This window comes from Guillardia theta, assembly GCF_000315625.1.
Source record: "Guillardia theta CCMP2712 unplaced genomic scaffold GUITHscaffold_161, whole genome shotgun sequence".
Lineage (NCBI taxonomy): Eukaryota > Cryptophyceae > Pyrenomonadales > Geminigeraceae > Guillardia > Guillardia theta.
In genome coordinates, this window is record NW_005434514.1 from 86,684 (window position 1) to 95,493 (window position 8,810).

General features: G+C 55.2%; 2 protein-coding genes across 2 annotated transcripts in view; one reads left to right on the forward strand and one right to left on the reverse strand.

Moving 5' to 3' along the window:
• The window catches only part of GUITHDRAFT_119875 (hypothetical protein), a gene marked incomplete at both ends in the record, with an annotated part of 7,064 nt that extends 1,711 nt beyond the window's left edge, over positions 1-5,353 (forward strand). The window contains 13 exons of the mRNA XM_005820872.1: positions 687-893; positions 1,231-1,398; positions 1,449-1,517; positions 1,569-1,639; positions 1,783-2,596; positions 2,647-3,122; positions 3,572-3,604; positions 3,659-3,746; positions 4,204-4,255; positions 4,311-4,368; positions 4,793-4,940; positions 4,989-5,066; positions 5,117-5,353. Coding sequence (XP_005820929.1) covers positions 687-893; positions 1,231-1,398; positions 1,449-1,517; positions 1,569-1,639; positions 1,783-2,596; positions 2,647-3,122; positions 3,572-3,604; positions 3,659-3,746; positions 4,204-4,255; positions 4,311-4,368; positions 4,793-4,940; positions 4,989-5,066; positions 5,117-5,353 — 2,499 coding nt within the window. The remainder of the gene's footprint in view (positions 1-686; positions 894-1,230; positions 1,399-1,448; positions 1,518-1,568; positions 1,640-1,782; positions 2,597-2,646; positions 3,123-3,571; positions 3,605-3,658; positions 3,747-4,203; positions 4,256-4,310; positions 4,369-4,792; positions 4,941-4,988; positions 5,067-5,116) is intronic.
• A 231-nt stretch (positions 5,354-5,584) lies between these two features.
• The window catches only part of GUITHDRAFT_119876 (hypothetical protein), a gene marked incomplete at both ends in the record, with an annotated part of 5,998 nt that continues 2,772 nt past the window's right edge, over positions 5,585-8,810 (reverse strand). The window contains 20 exons of the mRNA XM_005820873.1: positions 5,585-5,669; positions 5,714-5,759; positions 5,851-5,888; positions 5,989-6,113; positions 6,441-6,479; positions 6,524-6,559; positions 6,622-7,132; positions 7,181-7,237; positions 7,282-7,346; positions 7,396-7,442; positions 7,499-7,577; positions 7,621-7,711; positions 7,828-7,868; positions 7,919-7,974; positions 8,023-8,053; positions 8,101-8,198; positions 8,252-8,337; positions 8,384-8,444; positions 8,494-8,575; positions 8,638-8,677. Coding sequence (XP_005820930.1) covers positions 5,585-5,669; positions 5,714-5,759; positions 5,851-5,888; positions 5,989-6,113; positions 6,441-6,479; positions 6,524-6,559; positions 6,622-7,132; positions 7,181-7,237; positions 7,282-7,346; positions 7,396-7,442; positions 7,499-7,577; positions 7,621-7,711; positions 7,828-7,868; positions 7,919-7,974; positions 8,023-8,053; positions 8,101-8,198; positions 8,252-8,337; positions 8,384-8,444; positions 8,494-8,575; positions 8,638-8,677 — 1,714 coding nt within the window. The remainder of the gene's footprint in view (positions 5,670-5,713; positions 5,760-5,850; positions 5,889-5,988; positions 6,114-6,440; positions 6,480-6,523; positions 6,560-6,621; positions 7,133-7,180; positions 7,238-7,281; positions 7,347-7,395; positions 7,443-7,498; positions 7,578-7,620; positions 7,712-7,827; positions 7,869-7,918; positions 7,975-8,022; positions 8,054-8,100; positions 8,199-8,251; positions 8,338-8,383; positions 8,445-8,493; positions 8,576-8,637; positions 8,678-8,810) is intronic.

The window sequence follows — 8,810 nt, forward strand, 5'->3', positions numbered from 1 at the left end:
TCTTCTCTTCTCTTCTCTTCTCTTCTCTTCTCTTCTCTTCTCGTCTCCTCGATTCCGTTTTCTTTTCTTACTGACAACAAACAGTTTTGGTGTTATGCAATTGCTGGGATGATTGTTTCAAAGAAGATTTAAATGCAATCGGTGTGTGAAATCTTTTGCCTATAATAATCGCATTTATGCTCACTTGTGAACAAGCTTCCAAATCCCTGCTGGAGATCCTGCAATCAGTTCCTCTAATAGGATGGAACAAGTTGGAATATCAAAGGATTTCCTTGTGTGCTCACTCGTTTCTGCAGGCCAATATCACTTGCTGCTCTGGGAACGATTGATAAAATTCTGCCGTCGTTGGACAAGAAACACTTCCGGAAGAAGTTTGTAGTCTACTTTACAGCATGTCATCGTTGATTTCATTCCTCAGCCTCCTCCCGAGCATCTGCAAAGGGGTATCCCAGTTGAGCACAAAGGTGATTTCTTTTTGCGATTTGACGCCGAAGATTTGGAATGCTCAACCTTGCGATCATGTCATTGGTTGATATTGTGCATGATTGTCATTGTTTGATACTTCTGACTGATTGTTGTTCATTGCTACGTCTCAAATCATGTCACATGTTGATACATCTCATGTTTCAACCTTGCTCCTTGCTCTTTCCTCGATGGACTTTCCATGACATCTTTCCTGCCCACAGATCGACCTCGACGTTCCTCTCCTTCTCCTCATCATCGCGCTAGAGCGGCACGGACTTGAAAATGACGAGCTCAAGAAGCAGCTGAAGAGCCTCGAGGGCTTCGGGGGAGGCGGGATCCTCCATGCAGAGAAGAGCATCGTTGCCGCCGCTCCCATCCTCAACCAGGCCAAGTCTGCTGACTCGTCCCTGCATCCGATATGGGAACAGGTCAGTAGTGGGGAATGGCAGAGGAGGAGGAGAATGGGAAGATAAGGATAGGAAGGAGGGGGAAACGGAGGGAGGTGGGGGAGGACAAAGTACTGGCGGTTTTGTTAGTGGATCTGATTGGAGTAGAAGACGGGTCAAGTGCCAGACGGAGTCGGCAAGAGCGGCAGGAAGGACGAAGAGGAGTGGGGAACGAGGAGGAGGAGGAGGAGGAGGAGGAGGAGGAGGAGGAGGAGGAGGTGCGGGAGGGGGGGGAGGGGGACAGGAAAAAGAGTTGTAGTGTAAGGAGGCAATGGCAGGGCTACGTGGGCAAATGATCGGAATGACTGTGATAGTACAGGTTGTGAGATCGATCGCAAGTGAAGGAAGAGAGGTCGAGAAGGGAGGAGACTTGACGTCGACTTTCTCCAAGAGGTTCAGTGCACTATGGCAGCACTGCGTTTCCCAGCAGACCATCGGCTTCAAGCTCCAGCTCCTCTCCTTGTGCTGGAAAGTTTTCCCATCGGAGGTGGCGACTGAGAATGTTTCTTCCCTGTCGCTGAGAGTTGGTGCTTGCAGCGGCTCCCCTTCATCTTTCCAAACAGCATCTCCTGTATTCTAGAGGGTTCTAAAGGTTCTGCTGCGACGGTGAAGGTCGTTGGATGAGTTTTTGTATCTCAAGTCTGACGTGAGTGTCAGCTGAACAAGAATTTGACTCAATGGATGGAAAGAAAGATCTCTGTTGCGCTCCCATCGGACGTTTGCTATCAGTGAGACGTGTACTTCTATGCGCCAAAGTTTTCTTCTAGTGAATCTCTGTTTCTTCCGCCTCCAAGTTTTGTTCTGTTCTCTCTTCAAGTGTTGTTCTGTTCTTCCTTCAAGTAATGTGCTGTTCCTGAAATTTCTGCCTCAGTTTGGCTTCTACAATGTTGAAGAAGAATCCCAACTTTGACAAGAAGAGCCGAACGCAAGTCACCAAGTCGCTGCTCGCAGGCATGAATTCAACTCAACTGGTCGGCTACATCAAACTTGCCCTCGCTTCATTCAGCGACTCGACGAAGCTGCAGTTGTCGAACAAGCACGTTTCATCCCCCCAAGATGTCGAGGAGATAAGGCGAGAGATGCTGGAGGAGGCCTTGAGAGCTATCGCTGTCCTCCCTTCCAACGTCACATCCCGTGCCCCGACAGTGAACGACTTTCTGTTCTTCCTCTGCAGACATTCCTTCTTCATCGGCGGGTCTTCCAAGGATTGGAAACAGCTGCTGCCTTCCTACATGCAAGGATCGTGCGAGTTGACCCTACTCGATCTAGTCGGCAGCTTGTCAAAAGCAAGCAGAAACCTCTGCGTCGACCGACTGTTCGGCCTGCTGATCTCAACGAGGGTCAACCTTCCCGTCAGAGTCTCAAACTCTTCTCAGGTCAGCAGCGGCCCCCTTACAACTCCGAGCGACGTGGAGGAGGTCTGCAACAAGATCGTGGAGGGAGGGAGCAAGAAGATTTCCCTTGAGACTGCTCTGACTGAGGAGCAACGGAGAAAGCGAAGGAAACTGACCGAGTTCAAAAGCATCCTCCTCAAGGTGGCAGAGGAGGAGGAGAAGGGGAAAGGGAAAAGGAAGCGGGAGGAGAAAAAGAAAGAGAAGAGAGAGGAGAAGGAAAAAGTGTCATCCCCGAGAGTCAAGTTGAGCAGCGAGGTTTCACAGCTCCTCTCGTTCATCTCTCTCCTCCAGGTACCTGACCTTTCCGTCCTCCTCCGGTGAGCTGACGTCCTCCTTCAAAGCTGAAAACGCCAGGTGAGCTGGACGAGCTTCTGTCCGACCTCGCAGGCTACCTGGAGGATTTATGGGCTCACAGTAGCGTCAAGGCAGGGGAGGAGGAGGAGAAGATGGAGCTGCTGTATTGCAACCTCCTCACTCACCTCCTCAGCAAGGAGTCTTCTATCCTGCGGGAAGTTTCCATCAGCTCGATGAAGAACGTCGCTTCCTCCTGCTCGCACGTCAGCCTCAGGATCATGACCTGGGTCTTGCAGTCGACGGCGCTGCGGGGCAAGCTGCCGTTCTTTCGCTCCTTGCAAGAGCTTGACGAAGGAGGCAGACAGGCAGAGGAAGGGCAGGGGGGCAAGAAAGGGGGAGAGGAAGAGAAGGAGGAGGAGGGGGAGTCGAGCGATGCTATGGAGATCGACGTCTCCAGGTCGACCAACGAGTCGAGCATCGATTTTGATGCGCTGAGCCCTGACCAGAAGCTTGGGGAGAAGAGGTAGTTTCTTTCCGTCGTAGTCCTCCTTGACCCACGTCTCCTCCTCTCTCCTCCTCCTTCACCACCACCTCATCCTCCTCCACCACCTCTACCTCCTCCTCCATGCCATCACCACCACCACCTCCTCCTCCTCCTCCCCCTTGCCCTTCTCATCCTTGCCCTCCTGCTCTCCATCGTCTATCCCTCTCCATCCTCCTCGTTGCAGCTTCTTCAACTGATGTACATGTTTGTCGGACAGCGAGGAAGAAAAGAGCGAAAGATTCAGCATTCCCCTATCTCAGGCTGTCAGTTTTCTTTTCACGAATGCCTCCCCTTTGCTCTGCTCTGACCTACCTACCTCGCTCCCCTCCTTCCCTCCTCCCCTTCAGTCCACTCTCTCTCCCTCCTCTCTCTCCCTCCTCCCCTTCCTCTCCTCCACTTCAATCCGTCCTGTGAATCGTTGGCTGCAGGAGTCTGAAGATCTCCAGTATCTGGACAAGACTGTAACGATGTGGGTCTCCTCTACTTTCCTCTCCTGCGAGCTTGACTAGTCGCAGGGCGCTCTCCTCCAAGCGCGGGGAAGCAGGCGCAGGACCGAATCAGCTGGAATGGGAGCATTTCCGATCGAGGATGGTAGAGATGCTGGTAAGCTTGAGAACCTCAGTCCTCTGACCAGTTTCTCTTCCCCATCCATCCTCCCCCTCCCCCCTCCTCCTCTACTTCCATCCTCCCCCTTCCCCCTCCTCCTCTACTTCCATCCTCCCCCTCCCCCCTCCTCCTCTACTTCCATCCTCCCCCTCCCCCTTCCTCTTCTACTTCCATCCTCCCCCTTCCTCCTCTCTTCACCTCCTTCTTCTAACCTTCTCCTTTCCCATCTCGTTCTTGCGCAAAGCAGTTTGCCCGCCTCTTCTCACTCCTTTCCCCCCTCCTCTCCCCTAATCTTCTCCGGACCTCCTCCTCCTCCTCCTCCTCCTCCTCCTCACTACCTTTCCTTATCACTTCCCCACTTTCCTCTTCCTCCATGACTCTGCCTCTGCCTTCTCCTGTCCCTCCCGACTGACTTCGTGCCTGGAGAAACTTTGGGTCTTGTCCCATCATTCAGACCATCAGCAAATACTTGAGACCACAGCAGCTCTACTGGAAGTTTTGTACCAGTGAGCCCCACCTCGCGTCACTTTGACGTCTTTCTTTCTGACCCTCCTTGTCAAGGTGTCACTCGGACCCTGTCATGGTCAAGAGTGGTCTACGAGACAAGATCTTTCATCTCGTGAGTTCGTCTTTTCGATCCTCCCACCCTCATTGTTGGTCGCCAAGCTCATCAGCAAGGACTTCTTTCCCTCGGGAACCTTCACCACGTCCTCTGACGTGTCTGATACGTGAACTTCGTCTGTCTCCTCCCTCCTCCACTGACTTGCGTCTCAAGGGCCTTGATAATCTTGAACAACACGCTCCAGCTCCTCTCCCGGCCCTCCTCCTCCTCCTTACCAGCCTTCCGTGAAGCTGTATGAAGCGCTTTGACCTTCCTGTTCGGGTGGACAGCTGACAGCACGAACAGGCAACAAGGGCCATCTTTTACACCCTGCGGTATTTTGCTCCTCCTCCCACTCCTCCTTCCCTCCTCTCCTCTCCCTCCTCCTCCTGAACCTCCTTCCCGCCCTTGCCTTGGCTTTCTCTTGACATTTCTCGCTCAGGTGTATCCCACCTAACAGCCCAGCTGGGTCGAAGGCCTTGCCGCTGATCAACGCCTCTCTCACGACCTTCCTCTTCACCCGCAAACTTTCTCTGCATGCCGACGCCTTCAAGTACATCTTCGCTCACTTCCCGCACCTCACCCGCCAGGTACCTCCCCGACCCCTATCCCAGCTGAGGTTGACAGGCGTTTCTCAGCTCCTCCCGACGGTGTTGGCTGGGATTGCCGGCGCCCGGTCCGACTTCCGCAAGATGGATGCGGCGATCATGGTGGAGGTGAGCTGGGAGTTCGGGGGGGATGGCCGGGCGGAGCTGACGAGCTTCAGGATGTCAAACTCAACGAAGAGAACCCGGGAGGAACGGCAGAAGCCTGGGAAAAGGTTGAGCTGAGGGATGTGGAGGTTGTCAGGCTTGACTCGGAGCAGGCGCAAAGATCGCTGGAGGAGCTGGGAAGAGGAGCGAAGAGGAGCACAACGAAAGGGAAGAGGATGAAGAGAGCTATTAGGATCGTGAGCAGGCTGACGCAGGAGCGGAGAGGGTTGGAGAAGCAGACAGGGCGGTAGAGATTTACTTGCCAGCCGAAGAGAGGAAAATTCAACATGACGACAAAAGTTGGGGAGAGGAGCTGGATGGGATTGAGGGAACGAGAGGGAGAGGAACGGGGGCAGGGAGAGAGGGGGAGGCAAAGCATAAGAAGAGAGCAGGAGAGAAGGAGGAGAGGAGGAGGAGAGGAGGAGGAGAGGGAGAGAGGGAGAGAAGGAAAGGAGTTAGACATCAAACTTGCTCTCTCATCCTCAAACGTTGGTGGTGAAGTTTCGAATATCAGCTTGAGTTCCTTCTTTTTCCATCCTCTTCGCGTCCTCCGCGTTCGCGTCCGGTCTGGTGACATGTCAACAGGCAGCCTGCTGATGAAGCAGCCTTACTTGGCTTTCTCCTCCTGCTCCTCCGTCGTCTTCCCTTCCACTCCACCTGCTCCTGCACATTATTCGCAATTCGATCCTCCACCCTCTCCCTCCCTCCTTCCTTCTCCCTTCCTCCCTCCCTCTCTTTAGATCCTCACTTGTTTCCTGCCTCTTTCCTCCTTCCTCATCGGCCGTCCTGCATTACACGTCATCACTCCTCCCTCCCCCAACCCCAACCCCCTCCCTCCTCCCCCTCCCCCAACCCCCTCACTCCTCCTCCTCCTCCTCCTCCCTACCGGGACTTCTTCTGCTGCTCAGCCACAGCTTCCACGTGCTCGTTCTCCTCCAGCTGCCCGTGGTCGTCGGCAAGGAGGTCAGGCTCTTCCAGCTCCTCCTCCATGTTCGGGTCTCCTCGGAAGGCCTGCCGATGGTCAGGAGCGACGGAGGGTGCGAGGGATCTGGGGGAGATGGGCAAGAGGAGAGGAGGGGAGAGGGAGAGGGAAGGAGAAGTGAAGAACGCAAACGGAACGAGGGCAGAGAGGGGATTGAAATCTATGGTGCACAAGCAGGAACAAACAGCAGGAGCAGGAGCAGGAGCAGGAGCAGGAGCAGGAGCAGGAGCAGGAGGAAAAGAAGCAGAAAAAGGAGTAGAAGCAGGAGCAGCAAGAGCAGGAGCAGGAGCAGGAGCAGGAGCAGGAGCAGGAGCAGGAGCAGGAGCAGGAGCAGGAGCTCTCTCTACCTCCAGTACTCCTTTGATATCGCTGGCTTTCGTGCCTCGCAAGTATTCCTGTTCGGTTATGAGGACAAGGACGCCGGGAGCTGCCGACTCACCTTAGTGACTTCCCGTATCTCATCCCACGACCTCGCCTGCAGCAACTCGTCAGAATGGCAGAGGGGGTGAGAAGAAGAAAATTTCAGATTCAGATCACCCGCGCGACCCTCTCGTCGAAGTCAGTGTTGTACAGCACGTCCAGGCTTGACTCGCATCGACTTTGGGCTGAAATCTCCGCCGGACCCTCCTTGCCTCCCTGACCTCTCCCGTCCCGCAGCTCCTCCACCGTCGCCTCCGAGGACCGCAACTTGGGCGAGACGTCGGTGGCAGCCGATGGTCTGTCACTTGAGGCAGCGCCCGCGTCCTTCTCCTCCTCGTGCTCGAGGGTCGAGCTGACGAAGTCCTGGGGGGTTCCCAGGAAGGCTTTGACGCGCGCCAAGAGACGCTCTGCCGCTGCCATGACGGACCCGAGAGTCGTCGCTTCCTCTTGATTCGGCTGCTTCCTGCTGTCCCCTGAGCTGGACCTTGCACGTTCGGAGTCTCGGGACTCTGGAGCAGCCAAGCCGAAGCATGCGGAGAGGAGAGGAGGACGGTAGTGGAGGAAGCGGCCGAGGAAGCTCCCGACGCTCTGGTGCTTGGAAAGTCCTTCTTCCCGACTTTTCATTGAGCTGGAGAAAACTTTTCAGCTGGGCAATAGCAGGAAAGCAGCATCGTACCGGTACTTGAGGGCGAGCGAGACGATCTTCTGATGGCGAGGGAGGAGCAGGTCGTACCTGGCATGCCCTTTCACTCGCTCCTCACTCGCTCCTCCTCCAACCTCTCTCTTGCTCTGACTGAATCAAGCTCCTGAGCTCTGCTGTAGAGCACATCGGCTTGCCGGATCTGGAAGGCAGCTGCTTAGCACCGCGCCTCCTCAGCTGGGAATTCTCACCTCCTTTCTGCTCAGCTCGTGGAAGAGCCCCTTGTGAATCAGCGCGTCTGGCATGTGACACGTCATCACAAACCCCCAGCTCACCCCCAGCACAGGCCCTCACCCATGTTGTCCTCGTGGAAGTCAGTAGCCCTCGCATAGAACTCCTCTGCCATCTCCACGTCTCCCTTCACCTCGCACACCTGCAATCCTCCTCACCCTCCGACTCTTCTCAGCTCCCTCCACCTGGGCAAACCCAACGAGCGCGTGAATCTGCCCTGGATTCCTCCTCAACGCTCTCTTGTACATCCGCTCGGCCCTGAAGGGGCATGATCTCCTGAAGCAGCAGCGAGGCGAGAGGAGGAGAGGGGAGGAAGACGAGGAAGGAGAGACGAGCAGAGCAGAGGGGCAAGGGAGCGGAGAGGAACGGTTGGGGGCGGGAAGCAGGTTCACCCATCCGTATCCATCTTTGTCTCGAGCAGGAGGCGCCCGTACTGAGTCATATCGTCTTAGCTGGTGAAGAGGAGGAAGCAGGGGTCTTTACAGTCAGGCAGGTGGGGATGTGGAAGGGGTCGAGCTGGAGAGCCTTGTTGAGAAGCTCTAGAGGCATGTCAGCAGAGCGGGGGAGGGACTTGCTGCTCGGCAGACCTGCAGCCTTGTCGATCCGACCTCGCTCAGCCTGTAGAGGAGGATGAGAAGAAGAACTCAGAGCCAACGTTCTCCTACCTGGAGGATCCCAAAGTTGTGGCATGTTGTCACCATGTTCTCTTCCGCGTTGCGGGACGTCATGGCACGACGATACATGCTCTCAGCAGCCTCATACTCTGATTGGGCACCAACAATGAGCGAGGACACGCTGTAACTGTTGAACCCCCACCTTTCAGCTGGGCCAGAACGCTTCCCATGTTGTTCAGCAGCTCCGACTTGTGAGGGTCATACTGCAGCGCCAGGTTGTACATGGCTCTGACAGGCGGTGAGAGGAGGAGTTGCTGAGAAGTGAACCCCTCACTTGGCAAGTTGCAGGTCCCTCCTCCCGTCATGCAAGAGAGCGCCGAAGTTGTACAAGACAGCTGGAAGACACTCGCTGTCACATCAACACACACCCCAGCTGAAGCCCACCTGCGTACTCCAGCCGAGATGGAAGGAGCCCAGTGGAATTTCTCAGGTCGTGATATTCCACGGTGAAATATCCAGGGGCGGACTGAATTTCAAAATGACAATTTCAAACCTTGATTGCAGAATATTTCAATGTGAACGACCCACCGGTGCCCATCCTACTGCACGTTGATACAGTTCCTCCGCACTTGACAGCCAAGTAAGGCAGGAAGAGAGAATAAGAGAAGAGGAGAGGAGAGGAGAGGAGAGGAGAGGAGAGGAGAGGAGAGGAGAGGAGAGGAGAGGAGAGGAGAGGAGAGGAGAGGAGAGGAGAGGAGGGG